Source organism: Pongo abelii, chromosome 18 (genome assembly GCF_028885655.2).
Source record: "Pongo abelii isolate AG06213 chromosome 18, NHGRI_mPonAbe1-v2.0_pri, whole genome shotgun sequence".
NCBI lineage: Eukaryota > Metazoa > Chordata > Mammalia > Primates > Hominidae > Pongo > Pongo abelii.
The window spans coordinates 89,156,725-89,175,732 of NC_072003.2; the positions used below are offsets into that span (position 1 = coordinate 89,156,725).

Consider the following 19,008-nt stretch of genomic DNA (forward strand, 5'->3'; position numbering starts at 1 on the left):
CACAGCAGTGAGCTCTTTATTTTAGGCTGGGTGGGGGCAGCATGTGACAGTCAAGAGGGCTGACCCTTAGGCTGCACGGACCTAGATAAGATGCCCAGGGTCCTGGAATGTTCACAGCCCACAGCCAAGGTAAGCAAGGGGCAGGAAATGTCCTGGGCTCAGAGCCTCAGGCCCCACAGGGGTGTCCCTGCCCATCAGCAAACAGCACACCCTCACACCAGCTGCACCCCAGGCCCCAGCCGGGCCTTGTTCCTGACCCAGACAAGAAACTAGTTCATGGGGCTACAACTCCCCTTCTAGGAGTCAGAGGGGAGAGAAACTGGACTGCCGTCTCCACCGCTGGCTGGCTCATGGCCCCCTCTTCCCTGATGCTCCCCAGGAGCTGCCCCAGCCAGATGCTCATCGCTGAGCCTGCACCCACCGAAGCCCAAAGCTTCCCTTCTCGGCCTCTCTGAGGCCTACACAGGAGAGCAGGGCCTGGTTCCTCCTGGAGCTGATTCAGCCCCATTCTGTTGGGGCAGAGGTGCCAACCCCAAGCTCCAGGGTCCGATGTGAGGTGAGGAAGGGGAAGAGCTGGAGAGCACACCGAGCTGCCGCCACGTGCAGAGCAGTGTGAGGCTCCAGGATGGTCCTCAGTAGATCCCATGGCTCCAGGTGTAGGAGAGACAACCCTGGGAGGCGAGGCCAGGCCCTGCAGGGGCCCTGGGAGGCGAGGCCAGGCCCTGCAGGGGCCCTGGGCTCTGGCTCTACTACTTGGCCAGGCCTCCCCGGGGCAGGAGCTCCACGTAGCTCAGGGCACTCTGCAGTGATGTCAGGCAGTAGCCTTCCTCTCCGATTAGGTACCTGCACGGATGGCAGGGGCAGCCGGTGTCATCTGGATGAACAGGACACCCCCGGCCCTCCAGAAGGTAGTGTCTGCCCTCCCAGTTCAGGACCTGGGTGCTGAGGGTGTGCAGGTGGGGCTGTCAGGACGGCTGGGCTAGAGGAGGCCTTTCCCACCCACTCTGTGCTCGTCCTTGGGCGGCAGAGCCAGGGATGGCACTCGATCCCCATCCCCCTGCCCCCTCAGGCAGATGTTGCTCAGGGGACAGCCTCCAGCTCCTGCTGTCTGGGAGAGGCTGAGCTAAGCAAAGGGCCATGGGACATGCGGCAGCAGGCACTCTGCATCTCTGCACAGGTGGACCCACAGGGGCTGCCCAAAGGCATGGCTGTGATGGAGCCACACGCTGCCCTCCCCAGCTGCCACTGACAACCACCGTTTAGGTTGAGGGATGAGGTCCCTGCTCTTCACACAGAGACCCCCACCCTGACCCGCCAGGGTCTACCCCTCGTGGATGAACTCCTCCAGGGCCGCGCATTCCGACACCAGCTGAGGGAGGCCGCTCCTCAGCACCACGAAGGACAGGATGGGCAGCAGGTCATCGGCACCACTGTTGGGAGGGCACAGCGGCCTTGGGTTGGGGCCAGGGGCCTCTCACTCCGCAAACCCAGCAGCTGTGGAGCCATCCTGGCCGTGCTGGCCGCCATCTCTGTGCCCTCCTGCCCAGAGGCACAGGAAGCCAGCTGGGCATGGTGAGGCTGTCCCTAAAGGGAGCTCCCACACTGCGGAGCCAGGGCTGGGCCCACACGGCCCTCCTGCTTCTACAGTGCAGCCGGCTGGCACAAGGCTAAGGGGCAGGTCCCTCCCGTGACCATTGCCTTTCTAGGGCCCTTCCTCCCTGGCCACATCTCGCCCTCCTGGGACTCACATGGCAGCTGCAGCGATGGGCTGGGGCCCGGCCTGGGGTGTGGCCTCCGGGGTGGGGCAGTAGTCTTCCGCACAGACACAGATGATCCGTAGGGTCCGCACTGTGCCACAGACGGGGTTTCAGAGGCAGTTAACTCCACCTGGCAGCCTGAGCCACCCCTTATACCCCGCCCACCCACCCACCCACCTCCTGATGTGCACGGCTGGGAAGAGCTGCGGTGACCCTGGGGATATTGCTCAGACACCACTTTTGTTCTGGTCCCCCAACCTCCCCACCGGCACGTGAGAAGAGAAGCTCAGTGGTGAAGACACAGGCTCCAGGTCACCTACTGGGATGTGAGCCTGTCCCTCCCCCTGCCTCTCGAACCGGCTAACCTATGCACTCCAGCTTCTTCTGGGGACAGCTCTCCAGAACCAGCAGTCCGAGCTCCTGGGCCGCTGCGCAGTACGGGTAGCCAGTGGCCCCCTTGGCCTCAGGGTTCTGGGGGAGGAGCTTGGTGGGGATGCCAATGGCGGTGGGGGGTGCATTCCTGTAGAGCTCCATGCTCCTGCTCAGGGCAGCCTCCCGGGCTCGGTGCACGCTCCTGGGGCAGAGAGAGGCCAGGCTAAGCTGCCCCAGGGACCTTGCCCTGGGGACAGAAGCAGGGCTGTGGCTGGAGCTCATTCCTGGAGAAAACTGGCTATGTATCTCAAGCAAAAAGCCCCAGTGTTGCCAAGACCCCAGGCACGGGAGGGTGGCAATAGTCCTACCTGCAAACTGGAAGCCCCTGAGGATGGCCTCAGGGTAAAGCACAGGCTAGGGGGAGCAAACACGAGTCTTGGGGATGGAGGGGAGCAGACAGTGCCGGGGAGCAGGGCAGGCCTCCTGGGGGACTGGGCTGGGAGACACTAGGCCACGCGGGTGGTTATACGGTTGGGTCCATACCTGTACAAGGCCAGCAGCAGAGGCCACAGAGGGGAGAAAAAAGGCTCCTCAATACAGGCCAGGCAGCGGTCCTTGGAGGCAGCTGTGTTTAGGCCTTCGAAGGCCAGAAGGGTCAGCGAGAGCAGCCTGTCTGCTGGGAACAGAGCCGGGGACGTCCACAGAGGCTCCTCCCCTGCTGGGTCAAGTGGCTCTAAGCCATGGGGCCTTTCTCTGCCCAAGCAAGCTCTCTGAGAGGCAGAACAACTGGCAGTGTCCAGGAGCAATGGGGAGACGGCCCCGTTTGGTCCTCTTTCCACCGCCTTCAAGCCTCTTGCACCCACCCCTGACCCTCCTCGGCCCGGGACTGGAAACTGTCACCTACAGCTGCTGCCCTGTTGGGCCAGCAGCCTGAGAAGAAACCGGAGGATGATCCTTTTCTCAAAAGGGCCTTTACCCAAAACTGCAGGAACCAGGGAAGACTTTAGATTCAACCCCCTGTGAGTGGGGACCCTGACCAAGTTCCTTAGTGTGTGGGCAGCACAGCGAGAATGCCGCCTGGACTGTTGGGCCTCCCTCAGTGGTTCTTAGAAAACTCTGGGCTGGGAACGGTGGCTCACACTTGTAATGCCAGCACTTTGGGAGGCCGAGGTGGACAGATCACCTGAGGTCAGGAGTTTGAAAACAGCTTGACCAACATGGTGAAACCCCTTCTCTACCACTCTATTTCCAAAATGAGAAGGGCTGAGGCGTGAGCTGGGTGGACGTAAGTCTGATCAGAGTCTCTGATCAACAGACACTTCCCCAAACAGAAACTTGAAATGGACCAATAAGCAGGGGTGAAGAGCTGCAGTGGCTCTCCCAGTGAGGGCCTGGCCTCACCTATGGCGTTGTGGATCTCCTCCACAGCGCTCTTCAGCTGCTGCAGCTGGGGCTCCGGCTGTACCCCACGGTCCCGGCCCTGCCGCTCAGATGTCCCCAGGAACTGCTCCAGGTCCTCGAACGAGCTGTCCTTGTCTGGCAGTCCAGATGCAGCGTCCCCCAGGGGTGAGGGAGACCCCACGGGGCCGGGTTGGAGTGGGGGTGTGGGGGGACTGTCCTGGGGCCGCGGGGCTGCGCTGGACTCGGGCGGGGACAGCATGCAATGGAGGCTCTGCGAGGGCCGCAGCCGTCGGCTTCCGGGGTTGGCGGTCGGGGGGCAGCAGCCTGGGGCTGGCGTGGCTGTTCTGCTCACAGCGGGATACAAGGCGCTGTACACGGAGCACTGCAGCCGCCTCAAGAGCTGCGCGATCGGGTGGTCGGGAAGGCTGCGGGAGAGGAGGGCGTGAGAACGCGGCCACCTCGGCCTCTCCGTGGCATCCACAGGTGCCACGCTATGCCTGGTTTCAGAGAAGTGACTTGCATTACCTCCTGACAGCGAATGTTAGAAAGTCTGCCCCCCGCCCCCGTTGGGGAGGTTGGAGAAGCCGAGGAAACGCTCTCAGCGCAAACGGAGCTGCGGTGTCCACGTGGCCGGGGCACAGGCTCCCTGTGTCAGTCCAGCTCCTCTCCGGCACCTGGCACCAGGCAGAGGTGCCCAAGGCCGGTGCGCAGGGGCTCTGTGGGGCCTGAGGGCCCAGCTACCTGAGCAGGTGTGAGACCAGGCTGGTCACGAGTGACAGGTCCCCCGGATTCCTCTTGAGCTTGGCCTTCCAGTGCTTCGGCCAGTCCTACGGGACAGGGGGCCTTGAAGGAAATCACGGTGGGTCCGCCACGACCGGACGCGCCTCATCTCCCACCAATGCCGACCCCTAGAGACTGTGGGAGCCCGTCCTGGGGTGCAGGAGACCCAGCGCCAGCAGGCCCCGCGACCCGCCCCCGCCCCCGCCCCCGCCCCCACCCGAGGGAAACCCTAGGCGAACCCTGGCCCTGCCCCCTCGCTGGGACCCTCTCTTCTCGCTGGGACCCTCCCACGCGGCCCGGACCCTCCCACGTCGGCCCTGGCCCTACCTTCCTCGCTGGGACCCTCCCACGCGACCCCTGGCCTCGCCTCCTCCCCGTGCCCCGCCCCACGTAGCTCTGGCCCCGCCCCTCACCGGGCCCGCCCACACGCCTCTGACCCCGCCCCCTTCACTGGCCCCCACGGCCTCTGGCCCCGCCCCCCTCACTGGCCCCCAAGGCCTCTAGCCCCGCCCCCCTCACTGAGGCCCCCCCCAACAGCCTCTGACCCCGCCCCCTTCACTGGCCCCCACGGCCTCTGGCCCCGCCCCCTCACTGAGGCCCCCCCAACAGCCTCTGGCCCCGCCCCCCACTGCCCCCCCCACGCGGCTGACTCCGCCCCTCTCGCTGGGCTCCTCCTACAAAGCCTGGGCCCGTGGGGGACGCACATGGTCCTGTTCGTACTCCAAGATGGCGGCGTAAAGGGCCCGCTGCTCCCGTTCCTCCGGGGTCAGCGCGACTTGGCTGCAAAACCTCCTGGGGAGAAAGGCACGCGGTGGGTCCCGGTGCCAGGCCCTCCCCGCAGCGGCCCCAGGGGCGTGCAGGAGTCCCACCTGTTGGCGGCCTCCTGGAGCCGCAGCCGGCGCTCCTCCATCTTTCTCTGGAGCTGGGTGCAGAGTCAAGGGGCCGAGCGTCGGATCTGAGCGGGCCCTCGGTTCCCAACCCCGTCCCACACCCGGAGAGGTCGGGACGTCCCAGGGACCCCCCTTAGTGAGGGGCTATCCCCAGGTAAGGCTTCTGGGGCAGAAGGCAGCCTGCGCTCAAGCCACTAGGGCCGGGCCAGAGCGCCTGGGGGACGGCGGCCAGGCCTTCCCCTGAGGCCATGCCTCTGCAAAGCGGGAAGCCCCTCAGCCCTGTACCCCGACTCTGGAACCTCCGCTCCCCTCGCTGCCCCCTTCTCTGCCCTTGGCTCAAGGCCACACTGAGTTTCCCCTCAGGGACCACCAGCGTGGTCAGAAAGGGTGCTGTCTCCTCCCGGGCTTTGGCAATCACTAGGTTCTCCATCATCTGCCGCTGTAGAGAGAGGGTCTGGGGGGGGGAAGGAGGGAGTAAGGCCGACTCCCCTCTACCCCGCGCCCACGCACCCCCAGGCCCTCCCTAGCCCCCACTCACCAGGGATGTCTTCTGCATGGCCTGGCTGGGGTCTAGCCGGGCCATTCGGGCCTCATACGCAGCCTTCAGCTTCTGATTCTGCAGGGAGGCCTCCTCCAGTGGCGTCAGCTCTCTGGAAATGTGACAAACTGCTGTCTAGACCCCAGGAAGCCCAGTGGTATCTGGACACCAGAGGAGCCTCTCTCACCCTCCCGGATTGCTCTGAGGCCAGCCGGTGAGGAGGAGGAGGAGGGAGCCATCTGGGGTGCCTGCCCTTCCAAAACACAGGTTTTGGCCAAGTGCAGTGGCTCCCACCTGTAATTCCGGCACTTTAGGAGGCTAAGGCCGGGCGGATCACCTGAGGTCAGAAGTTCAAGACCAGCCTGGCCAACATGGTGAAACTCTGTCTCTACTAAAATACAAAAATTAGCTGGGTGTGGTGGTGCGCGCTTGTAATCCCAGCTACTCCGGAGGCTGAGGCAGAACTGCTTGATCCCGGGAGGCGATGCAGTGAGCCGAGATCTGGCCACTGCACTCCAGCCGGGGTGACAGAGTGAGACTCTGTCTCAAAAAAACAAAACCAAAACAAAAAACAACAAAAAGAAAGAAAACACAGGTTTTGGTATTGCCAGGACTTTTGGTGTTTCAAGAGAAGCTGGACCACTGGACTTCTATGGAGATCAGTTATATGTGTTTGGCAACAGTATGAATCTTGTTAAAGCAAGCTTGTGCAACAATCCAAGGCTGGATGAGTTCGAATGTGGCCCAACACAAATTCCTAAACTTTCTTAAAACATCACTGAGGGCCGGGCGTGGTGGCTCACGCCTGTAATCCCAGCACTTTGGGAGGACGAGGCGGGCGGATAATGAGGTCAGGAGATTGAGACCATCCTGGCTAACATGGTGAAACCCAGTCTCTATTAAAAATATAAAAAATTAGCCGGGTGTGGTGGCATGTGCCTACACTCCAGCCTGGGTGATAGATACTGTGTCTCAAAAAATAAAAATCACTGAGTTTTTGCAATTTTTTTTTCTGGCTTTTTTTTGTTTTTCGCTTTTTTTCTGAGACAGAGTCTCATGGAGTGCAGTGACACAATCTCGGCTCACTGCAACCTCCGCCTCCTGGGTTCAAGTGATTCTCCTGCCTCAGCCTCCCGAGTAGCTGGGATTACAGGCATGTGCCACCACACCCAACTAATTTTTGTATTTTTTAGTAGAGATGGGGTTTCATCATGTTGGCCAGGCTGATCTCGAACTCCTGACCTCAGGTAATCTGCCCGCCTTGGCCTTCCAAAGTGCTGGGATTACAGGTGGGAGCCACTGCGCCCAGCCTTGCAATTTTTTTTTTTTAAGTTCATCAGCTGTTGTTAGTGTTAGTGTATTTTATGTGTGGCCCAAGACAATTCTTCCAGTGTGGCCCAGGGAAGGCAAAAGATTGGACACCCCTGCTTTCACTATATGGGTCAAACAGCTAGATGAGTTTGTGACCCATGAAAGGAAGAAGTGTCCTGTCTCCTTTATACAGTTCCCAACAGCCACTCCACCTTGAAAGCTTTGTTCCCTCGTACCTTCCCACTGTCAGTGACAGCGGAGGACAAGGAGGAGGAAAGACAGAGCCTGACACCTGGCCACCCTGCCCTGAAGCCACATTGCAGAAACAAGGGGACTGGGAAGCCAGGCACCGCCAGAGCAGGGGCAGGAGGAGTGGACCCTTCTCGTCTCTCCCACTTGGGAGTCACTGGGCTTTTTGCATTTGTGTCTTTGTATCTTTCATCAGTTCTAGACAACTGTCTGCCATTCTAACTTCTAATAATGCCTCTCTCCCATTTTCTTTCTTTTTTCTTTTCTTTTTTTTTTTTTTTTTTTTTTTGAGACGGAGTCTCGCTCTGTTGCTAGGCTGGTGTGCAGTGGCACGATCTTGGCCCACTGCAACCTCCACCTCCTGGGTTCAAGCGATTCTCCTGCCTCAGCCTCCCAAGTAGCTGGGATTACAGGCACGCACCACCACGCCCGGCTAATTTTTGTATTTTTAGTAGAGATGCGGTTTCACCATGTTAGCCAGGCTGGTCTTGAACTCCTGACCTCGTGATCCGCCTGCCTTGGCCTCCCTCCCATTTTCTTTCTGGAACTCCAGTGAACACGTTAGGGTTTCCATCTCTTGTTTTCTGTCTTTATTTTTTGTTTCTGTAATTCATTCTGGCTATCTTTTGATCTTTTTTCCAATATATGAACTTGCTCTTCAGCTATGTCTGCTCTGCTGTTATAAACTTGTCTGCTCAGTTTTGTATGTATGGATTTCTACATATATACAGATATATAACTTATTCTTGTTCCCAGCTAAATCTTTTTTTTTTTTTTTTTTTTTTTTTTTGAGACGGAGTCTCTCTCTGTCGCCCAGGCTGGAGTGCAGTGGCGCAATCTCAACTCACTGCAACCTCTGCCTCCTGGGTTCAAGGGATTCTCCTGCCTCAGCCTCCTGAGTAGCTGGGACTATAGGTGCCCGCCACCACGCCCGGCTAATTTTTTGTATTTTTAGTAGAGACGGGGTTTCACCTTGTTGGCCAGGATGGTCTCAATCTCCTGACCTCATGATCCACCCACCTCGGCCTCCCAAAGTGCTGGGATTACAGGCGTGAGCCACCACGCCCGGCCATTTTTTTTTTTTTTACGACAGAGTCTCATTTTGTTGCCCAGACTGGAGTGCACTGGCACAAGCACGGCTCACTGCACCCTCAACCTGTCAGGCTCAAGTGAGTCTCCCACCTCAGCCTCCCTAGTAGTTGGGACTACAGGGGCACACCCCTATGCCTAATTTTTTTTTTTTGAGACGGAGTTTCACTCTTGTTGCCCAGGCTGGAGTGCAGTGGCACAATCTTCACTCACTGCAACCTCCACCTTCCAGGCTCAAGCGATTCTCCTGACTCAGCCTCCTGAGTAGCTGGGATTACAGGTGCACACCACCACGGCCAGCTAATTTTTGTATTTTTAGTAAAGACGGGGTTTCACCATGTTGGCCAGGCTGGTCAGGAACTCCTGACCTCAGGTGATCTGCTCGCCTTGGCCTCCTACAGTGCCGGGATTACAGGCGTGAGCCACCACGCCGCCTGCATTTGCTTGTGTCAGGCAAGAGGATATTCCCATTCTGGGACCCATTTTAAAAACATTCGCTGTCAGGCCGGGCGCAGCGGCTCACACCTCTAATCGCAGCACTATGGGAGGCCGAGTGTGGTGGCCCACGCCTGTAATCCCAGCACTGTGGGAGGCCGAGGCAGGCGGATCACGAGGTCAGGAGATCGAAACCATCCTGGCTAACACGGCGAAATCCCGTCTCTACTAAAAATACAAAAAATTAGCCACGCATGGTGGCGGGCGCCTGTAGTCCCAGCTACTCGGGAGGTTGAGGCAGAAAAATGGTGTGAACCCAGGAGGCGGAGGTTGCAGTGAGCCAAGATCGCACCACTGCATACCAGCCTGGGCGACAGAGTAAGACTCTGTCTCAAAAAAAAAAAAAAAATCGCTGTCATCAGCTCATCTTCCTCAGCCTCAAAAACCCAATCCCAGGCTCATCCCACCTCCCATCTTGCCCATCTTACTTCTTACAGCTTTGTGACTCTGCCCCCTGAAGCTTCTGGAAGATCTCGGGTGGCAGAAAAGGAGAGAGCTTTCCTCCTTCGTCGGAGCATACACGGCGGTGTCGGCTGGCAGGCTGGGGCATGGGAGCAGCTGCAGGCATGGTTGGCTTCAGGCGTGTTTTCCCTGCAAGCCATTGGTAGCCAGGGGTCAAGCGGTGGGTCACATCCCACAGAGGAGATGCGGGCTTGGGGGATGCCCCAGGAGAGCCACCTACTGCAGGAAACCCACCAAGCTTGGCGGCTGTCGACTGGGCCCTCTCCAGACACTGCTGTGCTAGCTTCAGCATCTTGGAGGTGTCGGGGGGCACAGTTTCTCCAGCTTCTGGGGGAGGGACAAGAAGGCTGGTCACAGTCGGCTCTATCACTGTTATCTACTGCTGAGATAAAATGAGGCAACGGAAAAGCCAGGCAAGTCCACTGCTCCCCCATCCCATCAATGACCCTGGGCAAGCCCACTGCCCCCCTCACCACCCCCACTGACCCCGGGCAAGCCCACTGCCCCCCCGACCCCTCACTGACCCTGGGCAAGCCCACTGCCCCCCCGTCCCCCCACTGACCCTGGGCAAACCCACTGCCCCCCCGTCCCCTCACTGACCCTGGGCAAGTCCACTGCCCCCCCGTCCCCTCACTGACCCTGGGCAAGTCCACTGCCCCCCCAACCCCTCACTGACCCCGGGCAAACCACTGTCCCTCCCGTCCCCCCACTGACCCCAGGCAAGCCCACTGTCCCAACCACCCCTCACTGACCCCAGGCAAGCCCACTGCCCCTTCTACCCACCACTGACCCTGGGCAAGCTGACTATTCCTCATGGACCCCAGGCAAGCCCCCTGCCCCCACCATGGACCCCGGGCAAGTCTCCCCACCCACTCATCTCTAATCATCTGCCCTGGTTTTGCCTCCTGAGCCTGCTAAGTCTGTGTGTCCCTCATCAAGGCCTGTCAGAGCCTCGACCCTGCACGGCGCCTTTACTGCTCACTCAGCTTCACTTCCAACTGCAGGCCTCTGGGAATTGGCCGTTTTACGGAGACAAGGACGTGCTGAGGGGATCGCCTCACCCATCTCCCACTGGCTGTGTCCCCAAAGTCCTGCCTTCCCGTAGCTTGGCATGGAGCACCTCTGCGCGACCATGGGCCTGCTCACACAGCCCTTCTGCACACCGTGGGAGCTGCCTCTCTGTGACCCGCCCCTGGACCCACTGCCCCAGCGCCTGACCCACCTCCCTGCTGCCTTTCACAGAAAACTTCTCACAGACTCCCATTTTCTCATCCCGCCCTGATTTAGCCCGACTTCCCCCGGAAACTGCCCTTACCCGTCCCCACCTTGCCAGACACGGTGGGCTACTGGAGTTCCTCTGTCTTCTGGGACTTTGCTCTCCCCGGGGGATCCTCTGACACTCCTCCACCCAACTCCTTAATCTTGGAGTGCCAGAGCTCAGCCGAGCTCACCGGCTCCCTAGGGAGCCGGGGCAACTGTTAGCTTCCCCTGACCGCTGCTCCTATGTCCAGTGAATGCTGGCCCCGCAAACTTAATGTGTTCATTGTGGAACTTTCTATTCCTCTCCTTGCCAGTTTGCTCCTGTCTCCATCTGCCTCCTGCAAGTCTGCTCTGTTCCACCTTCAAGACACATCCCCAGGCCGTTTACTGCTCCCATCCTGGGTGGTCTGGCCACTGCCATCCTCAGTCCTCACCTGAGGCTCCACTCCCAGGCTGTCCTCTCCATCAAAGCTCAAAGCCTCTTCAAGATTCCCTGCACACCAGAATGGCCCCAGTTCCACCCAAGGCATGCACACAGCCCCACCCCGCCCACTCCTATTTCAGGGCCTTTGCACACCCCACTGCTGGAATGCTGCCCCACGTCTGTGCCGCTCACTGGAGCCAGTGTCTTGCCACACACCAATCTCCATCTTCTTACCCACAACACTGGTCCCTTCCTGCCACTACATCACACTGAGTGTGGGCTGGTCCACCTGCTACAAATGGTCAGGCTGGAAGGATACAAGAGACCCCGACCGAAGCCTGGCACCCATCAAGGGCTAGGATGCCCACAATTTGTCCAGCATGGAGGAAGCAACAGGGCTCAGCCATGCCTTTTTTTTTTTTTTTTTTTTTTTTTTTTTGAGATGGAGTTTCGCTCTTGTTCCAGGCTGGAGTACAATGGAGTGATCTCGGCTCACTGCAACCTCCGCTCCTGGGTTCAAGCAATTCTCCCGCCTCAGCCTCCCGAGTCACTGGGACTACAGACACCCGCCACCAGGCCCGGCTGGTTTTTTAGATTTTTAGTAGAGACGGGGTTTCACCATGTTAGCCAGGATGGTTTCAATCTCCTGACCTCAGGTGATAGCCCGCCTCTGCCTCCCACGGTGCTGGGATTACAGACGTGAGCCACCGTGCCCGGCTGGCTGAGCCATACCTTTAGTGGTTTCCACTTCTTCTAGTAACACCTGGGAGATATAGTGGATGCTCCTCAGGTATTCCGTGTATGCCTCCTGTGTCCAGGAAAGAGAAAGAGTGGGGTCAGGCCAGTGGAGGGAAGTGACTCCATTATTCCGGCCAGGTGCCCTTGTGGGATAAGCAAGGAACACCACCACCTGCTTATCTCTGAGATACACCCAGAGACATTGAGCCTGCAGTGGTTAGCTGCAGCCGGAACACGGTTTTCTGCCCAGGGCACAGGCAGCATCGCCGCTCTCCAGATTTGGAAAAGACATCAGGACCTGAGAGAGAGAGAGCCAGGGATGAGCTGGACCTCATTTTTCTCCTCTCACTGCCTTTCTCTCTAGCACAAGAACTGATATTCAGTGGGCCTGGGGAAGTGACCTCAGCAGTTTGCTGTCATTTTTCATTCTATGCAACATTTCCTTCTTGTGCAACTCAAGAGTGATTCATTCAGTGGCTTAAAAAAAATACTTCCTGAGAGGATAAAGGGAGTGATACTGGAAGTTTTCAAATCACTTCCCGGCTTAAGTTCCGAGAAATCCCTTTCCCAGAACCCGAGAGTTATGTATTCCCAGTGCACACAGGAGCCTAGAACTGTTACCTTTCAAGGCTGTGTGACCCCTCTGACAAGGTACAGGTCATTGGAACCATAGTATGGTGGTTTGTTTTGTTTTGTTGAGACAGAGTCTCACACTGTCGCCCAGGCTGGAGTGCAGTGGCAGGATCTCAAGTCACTGCAAACTTTGCCTCCTGGGTTCAAGTGATTCTTGTACCTCAGCCTCCCAAGTAGCTAGGATTACAGGTGTACACCACCACACCCAGCTAATTTTTGTATTTTTAGTAGAGACGGGGTTTCACCATGTTGGCCAGGCTGGTCTCAAACGCCTCACCTCAGGTGATCCACCGCCTGGGCCTCCCAAAGTGTCGGGATTACAGGCGTGAACCACGGCGCCCAGCAATATGGTGTGTTTTTTTTTGTTTCATCCCCAGCTGTTAAGTTACCTATCTTTAAATCTATGCCTCAGAGAGAAAGACAAAATATAATCCAGGCAGGATTTCTGACTTGCGGGGGCACCTGCTGCCCTAAAAACCAACTTAGGGAAAGCAGCAGATTCAGGAACGAGGCTTCTCCTAGGCACAGGCAGGCTCCTTCCCTCCTTGGGCAGCCAGGTGTGGCTGGGCCGGCTTCTCTACCTGGTTGCCAACCTTAGATTCGGCCCCATCTCAGGAACGGGCCACACCCCTCCGGCCTGCTTTTCCTTCCTAAGGCGACTGCAAACAGCATCACAAATGAGCGGGCATGTAGCCTTCTCTGGATGCCGTCCCTGTGGGCAACCAGATTAAATCTACCATCTCTGCCCAGAAAAATGCACGAACGCATGGACCTGCTCGTCACTCGGGTTTTGGAAGGTGGCCTGGCGGACCCTCCTGCTGCATCTCCTCTACAGGTGGAGCCCAGGCTCTGATGCACGGGCTCAGCGAGCGGACTGGAAAGCCGAGGCCCGCAGGATCTGAGCTGTCCAAGGTCACTGCACGCCCGGCTGCGCCCCGCCCCCGTTCTCGCCCGGGAACCGCGGTCCGGGGTCCCGGTTGGCGCCCGCCCCCATGTCTCCAGCCTGAGCCGGCCCCGTCCTCGCCCTCCCCGGGCGGGGGTCCTCCAGGGGCCACCCTCAGCGGCCAAGCCCCGCCCCCGCCCCGCCTCACCCGGGGCCGGTTGCCGGTGTCCAGCTCGATGGCCCCATTGGCGAGCTTCATGGCGCTCTGCAGCGGCTTCACTGTGCCGTCCCCGGCCGCAGCGGCCATGGCGCCGGACGGGGGAAGCGGCGGCCGTAGCCGAGGGGCTGGACGGGCGGCCGGGGGCCAGGAACGCAGCCGGCGCGGGTGCGGGAGCCACCCGAGCAGCGGACCGCCGGAAGGGACGCGGCCGCACTTCCGGCGACGGGCCCCCTCCGCGCGTAGTTCGGGCCCCACGGGTGTTAGTGGCGGGGGCGGCAGAGCCCTGGTGGGTTGTCGCGACGGGGCCGGGCCCCTTCGCCGTCTTGAGACGGGGCTGGCGAGAAGGGCCTCTCACGGAGTTGCCATGGGCGTCTAACCGCGGCAGCCGGGCCCCTCTCTACGTGAGACCCCGGCCCCCCTCCCCTTTCTGCAGCCCGCCCGCCACCCGCGCGCCGCGTGGCCTCCGCCGGCGCCGCCCGCCCCGCGCCTCCGTCTCCCACGGTAAGAGGCGGGGAGGGCCGCGTCGCCTCTCCCTGGAGGACTCGTCGTGAGGTCTCGGCGAGCCCCTCCGCCCACCGCCCCGCCCCGCCCCAGGCCAGCGCTCCATTGGCGACCGCGGCGGGCACGGCCGCCCTCGGGCCGGAGAGGGGAGCGGTAGGAGCTGGGGCGCTGGCACCGCGGGTGGAACCTAGGCCGGAGGGGTCCCGCCCCTGGCCCCTGGCCCGCCCCGCCCGCCTCACTTTGCTTCTCGCTCCGCCCCTCCCCCGCCCCGCCTCGCTTCCAGCGCGCCGAGCGGAGCCGAACGCCGGGTCCTCTAGGAACCTCGGGCCGGGCAGCACCCGCGGGGTTCTGCTGGCGTCCTCCGCTGCCATGAAGCGGGACCGGCTGGGCCGCTTCCTGTCCCCTGGGGCGGCCCGGCAGCGCGGGGCCTCGGACGGCGGCGGCGGCGGCCGGGCTCGGGGCCGCCCTTCCCTCAGCGGCGGGCCGAGGGTGGACGGGGCGACGGCGCGGCGCGCCTGGGGCCCAGTGGGGTCCTGCGGGGACGCGGGCGAGGACGGCGCGGACGAGGCAGGTGGGTCCGCGGCCCGGGCGTGGCGGGCTGGGGTCGCGGCAGGGGCTGCGCGTGGGCGGAGCTGCACTGACGCCCGGAAGCCGGCGCGGCCTCCCCTCCACCCCGGCCAAGGGCGTAGCGGACTCGGGGCTGCGTCTGGATAGGCGCTGGGCGGCCGGCTCGGTTTTCCTCGCGCTCCGTGACGCTGGCGTCGCCGGCCCGGCCGCGGGCTCGGCCAGAAGGGACCCGGCGTGAGGAGCGCTGTCACAGCGGGCAGGTCGCCCTGGGGTGCCCGCGCGTGGGAATCGGCCTCCCCTGCTTCGTGCTTTCGGGGAGCAGGAAAGGAGGCGGCACCTGCAATTGGCAGACAGGAAACCGCGGCCTTTCCTGGAGGGCGCAACGCCTGCCCCGGGTCTCGCGGTCGCTGGGAGGAGGGTGCAGTTCCAGGTTTCACTCTTGAAGTTGCTTGTTTGGGGAGGCCTTAGAGGCCTTTGAAATTTGAAAGATTTCTTGGACCAGCGGCCACATCCCCCACAGGGCGGCTTGTCCCGCCGAGAGCCGCGCGCCCGAGCTGCTTGCTGTGTCCGGGAGCCGCCCGAAGGGCGATGCAGGCGCTGCCCTCGGACCTGGAGTCCGGGACGCCCTGTGCTCAGGAGCCTCCTTTGCCAGCTGCTAACACTTCTTGCCGCTCTGTGCAGGAGCAGGCCAGGCTCTCGCCATGGGTCACTGTCGCCTCTGCCACGGGAAGTTTTCCTCGAGAAGCCTGCGCAGCATCTCCGAGAGGGCGCCTGGAGCGAGCATGGAGAGGCCATCCGCAGAGGAGCGCGTGCTCGTCAGGGACTTCCAGCGCCTGCTGGGTGTGGCTGTCCGCCAGGACCCCACCTTGTCTCCGTTTGTCTGCAAGAGCTGCCATGCTCAGTTCTACCAGTGCCACAGCCTTCTCAAGTCCTTCCTGCAGAGGGTCAACGTCTCTCCGGCTGGTCGCCGGAAGCCTTGTGCAAAGTACGCCCTAGTCTATTCAGGGCACGTTCAGGCTGTCAGTACTGCAGTGTGACGGGTGCTGAGAGAGGGACAGGGCATGCCTCGGCGGGAGCCTCTGGGTGGGGGGAATGGGCCATGCCCGGGCTCAGTGCGAACAGCCCTGGGACTGTTGTGGAGAGACGAACTGGGAGGAGCTGGGGTGAGGGAAGAGAAGGTTACCTATGGGGACCGCTGAGGTTTGAGACCTCGAGAGGGTCCCGTACGACGAGCGCTGTGAATCTCCGCCTGCTTGTCCTGCTCATGGTCACACTGATCCTTTTGCAGGGTCGGTGCCCAGCCCCCAACAGGGGCAGAGGAGGGAGCGTGTCTGGGTGAGTCCTCCCCCGGTGGAGGGTGGGCTGGGTGCCGACCAGCCGTGGATCTGACATCTCTGTTGACTCTCTGCAGTGGATCTGATCACGTCAAGCCCCCAGTGCCTGCACGGCTTGGTGGGGTGGGTGCACGGACATGCGGCTAGCTGCAGGGCCCTGCCCCACCTTCAGAGGACACTGTCCTCCGAGTACTGCGGTGTCATCCAGGTCGTGTGGGGCTGCGACCAGGGCCACGACTACACCATGGACACCAGCTCCAGCTGCAAGGCCTTCTTGCTGGACAGTGCGCTGGCAGTCAAGTGGCCATGGGACAAAGAGACGGCTCCACGGCTGCCCCAGCACCGAGGGTGGAACCCTGGGGATGCCCCTCAGACCTCCCAGGGTAGAGGGACAGGGACCCCAGTTGGGGCTGAGACCAAGACCCTGCCCAGCACGGATGTGGCCCAGCCTCCTTCGGACAGCGACATGGTGGGGCCCAGGTCGGGCTTCCCACCTCAGCCAAGCCTGCCCCTTTGCAGGGCCCCAGGTAGGAGGCACCTCTTGCTGGTGCTAGACCAGGATGTGTGCTCCTCAGTGGGGCAGGGTTTTCAGCAGAAAGTGAATGTCTCCACTGCTCTAGGTGGTGGCTGGGGTGTGGTGTGAGAAGGAGCAGAGCTTGGGGCTTCTGCCTGTGGCTGCTCACCACATCCAGAGAGCAGGGAGGGGCGGCCAGCCTGTCTCCACCTCTTGCTCCTCCGTGAGCAGGGCTCTGTTCCAGCAGTTTCTGTGGAGACACACTCATCAGCTGTCTAGTCTTTCTCTAAGCCTGTGCTTGGGGCTGAGGGGACTGAGGAAGAGAGAAGAATGGGGCCTTGTCTGTGGACGTGGGAGAAGAGAATGGCCGTTGCCTCTGCGGCTGCTGCCCTGGGCCAGCTGCAGGTCATTTCCTGGCACTCAGCCAGCAGCCTGGTAACACCCTGGTGTGGGCCAGTGTGGCGCAGCTTTCTCTGCTGACAGGCTGAGGGGAAACACAAGGCCCTTGTTTGGGCCCCAGAACCCATAGCACTGTGGTTGGTGCAGCTGCTCCTGGATGTTTTAGGAGGGCCAGGGCCAGTTTCCCCCCGGCCTCTTGTCCTGTGTGTGCTTTGTGCACCTGTCCCCACCTGAGTACTTAGGTCCCACTTTGAGTCCTCAGGGGAGCTTCCAAAAAACGTAGCTACCTGTAATCCCAGCACTTTGGGAGGCTGAGGTGGGTGGATCACTTGAGGTCACGAGATGAAGACCTGCCTGGCCAACATAGCGAAACCCCATCGCTAATAAAAATACAAAAACTAGCCAGGCATGGTGGTGGGCATCTGTAATCCCAGCTACTCTGGAGGCTGAGGCACGAGAATCACTTCAGCCTGGGAGGCAGAGGTTGCAGTGAGCTGACATCGCACGACCGTACTCTAGCCTGGGCGACAGAGCAAGACTCTGTCCCAAACAGAAACGCAGCTACCCAGATAGTTTAGCTAGATACGGGTGCACAGATGAGACAGTGCGGCTCAGGGGCCTCGGGTAGGAACGGGATTGTGAGTGTCACATCTTAGAGCTGCTTGGCTTTGTAAACTTGTATGCAGTATGTTGAAAACAATTCTGTGTATCTATCTACTTACCTACCTACCTACCTACCTTCCTACCTCTCTCTCTTTCTCTATCTACCTACCTATTTGTATATCTATGTATTTATCTATTTAGCTACTTATTTATCTATTTATTTATATACCTACTTATCTATTTATGTATTTATTTATTTTTGAGACAGAGTTTCATTTTGTAGCCCAAGTTGGAGTGCAGTGGTGCCACCTTGGCTCACTGCTACCTCTGCCTCCCAGGTTCTGGTTCAGGCAGTTCTGCCTCAGCATCCCGAGTATCTGGGATTACAGGCACGCGCCACCACGCCCACCTAATTTTTGTATTTCTAGTAGAGATGGGGTTTCACCATGTTGGCCAGGCTTGGTCTCGAACTCCTGACCTCGTGATCCACCTGCTTCAGCCTCCCAGAATGCTGGGATTACTGGTGTGAACCACCACACCCAGCCATGAACCATACTTTTTAAAACTTATTTTAGGTCAAGTGCAGTGGTTCATGCTTGTAATCCCAGCACTCAGGGAGGCTGAGGTAGGCGGATCATGAGGTCAGGAGATCGAGACCATCCTGGCTAACACGGTGAAACCCCCCCCATCTCTACTAAAAATACAAAAAATTAACTGGGTGTGGCTGCGGTTGCCTGTAGTCCCAGCTACTTGGGAGTCTGAGGCAGGGGAATCGCTTGACCCTGGGAGGCAGAGATTGCAGTGAGCTGAGATCCTACTACTACGCTCTAGCCTGACCGACAGAGCAAGATTCCGTCTAAAAGAAAAAAACAAAAATAAAAAAGAGAACTTATTTTAAGTAGAGATGGGGTCTCACTATTTTGCCCAGGCTGGTCTTGAATTTCTGGCTTCAAGTGATCCTTCTGCCTCGGCCTCCCAAAAGGCTGAGATTATAAGCATGAACCGTCAGGCCTGGCCGAGAGAACAGTAATATTTATTTATTTATTTATGGAGTCTCGCTCTGTCGCTGCCAGGCCTGGCCGAGAGAACAGTATTATTTATTTATTGATGGAGTCTCACTCTTTCGCCCAGGCTCAAGTGCAGTGGCACAGTCTCAGCTCACTGCATCCTCTGCCTCCTCAGTTCAAGTGATTCTCTTCCCTCAGCCTCCCGAGTAGCTGGGACTACAGGCTTGTGCCACCACACCCGGCTAATTTTTTGTATTTGTATTTGTATTTTTTTTGAGACGGAGTTTCACTCTTTGTTACCCAGGCTGGAGTGCAGTGGCACGATATCGGCTCACCACAACCACCGCCTCCCAGGTTCAAGCGATTCTCCTGCCTCAGCCTCCCGAGTAGCTGGGATTACAGGCATGCACCACTATGCCTGGCTAATTTTGTATTTTTTAGTAGAGATGGGGTTCTCCATGTTGGTAAGGCTGGTCTCGAACTCCCGACTTCAGGTGATCCGCCCACCCCGGCCTCCAAAGTGCTGGAATTACAGGCATGAGTTACCACGCCCAGCTCAATTTTTTGTATTTTTAGTAGAG

General features: G+C 59.6%; 2 protein-coding genes across 9 annotated transcripts in view; one reads left to right on the forward strand and one right to left on the reverse strand.

Moving 5' to 3' along the window:
- Window positions 1-13,734, reverse strand: VPS9D1 (VPS9 domain containing 1). Of its 6 annotated transcripts, none has more exons than XM_024233408.3 (15): window positions 13,491-13,701; window positions 11,761-11,836; window positions 9,579-9,671; window positions 9,311-9,473; window positions 5,739-5,850; window positions 5,592-5,654; window positions 5,180-5,232; window positions 5,015-5,102; window positions 4,272-4,357; window positions 3,531-3,955; window positions 2,673-2,805; window positions 2,123-2,331; window positions 1,749-1,848; window positions 1,326-1,430; window positions 1-843 (listed from the first exon to the last, which is right to left on the reverse strand). In XM_024233408.3, exons 1-15 carry the CDS (start codon window positions 13,587-13,589, stop codon window positions 750-752), a joined length of 1,899 nt encoding a protein of 632 aa, XP_024089176.1. In that variant the 5' UTR covers window positions 13,590-13,701; the 3' UTR covers window positions 1-749. The 6 variants fall into 6 exon arrangements, with proteins under 6 accessions (XP_024089176.1, XP_024089177.1, XP_054390347.1 ...); XM_024233409.3 differs by having other exon boundaries at window positions 2,673-2,802; window positions 13,491-13,638; XM_054534372.2 differs by lacking the exon at window positions 13,491-13,701 and adding an exon at window positions 11,039-11,097 and having other exon boundaries at window positions 9,318-9,473; window positions 11,761-11,844.
- Window positions 13,720-19,008, forward strand: part of ZNF276 (zinc finger protein 276) — an 18,066-nt gene continuing 12,777 nt past the window's right edge. Inside the window, exons 1-4 of one of the 3 annotated variants that reach the window (XM_054534373.2) lie at window positions 13,720-14,003; window positions 15,252-15,555; window positions 15,859-15,905; window positions 15,982-16,431. In XM_054534373.2, coding sequence (XP_054390348.1) covers window positions 15,272-15,555; window positions 15,859-15,905; window positions 15,982-16,431 — 781 coding nt within the window. In that variant the 5' untranslated portion in view covers window positions 13,720-14,003; window positions 15,252-15,271. The other 2 variants (XM_063717807.1, XM_024233422.3) reach the window with 2 other exon arrangements.

Bases quoted from the DNA above. Each gene is read 5' to 3' on its own strand.
- VPS9D1 (XM_024233408.3), bottom strand. From the start codon at position 13,589: ATGGCCGCTGCGGCCGGGGACGGCACAGTGAAGCCGCTGCAGAGCGCC. The intron at 5,851-9,310 runs GTAAGATGGGCA...TCACATTTCCAG, and splicing joins GAGTCACAAAGCTGTAAGAA to AGAGCTGACGCCACTGGAGG. The intron at 2,332-2,672 runs GTATGGACCCAA...TCTCTGCCCCAG, and splicing joins CTGCTGCTGGCCTTGTACAG to GAGCGTGCACCGAGCCCGGG.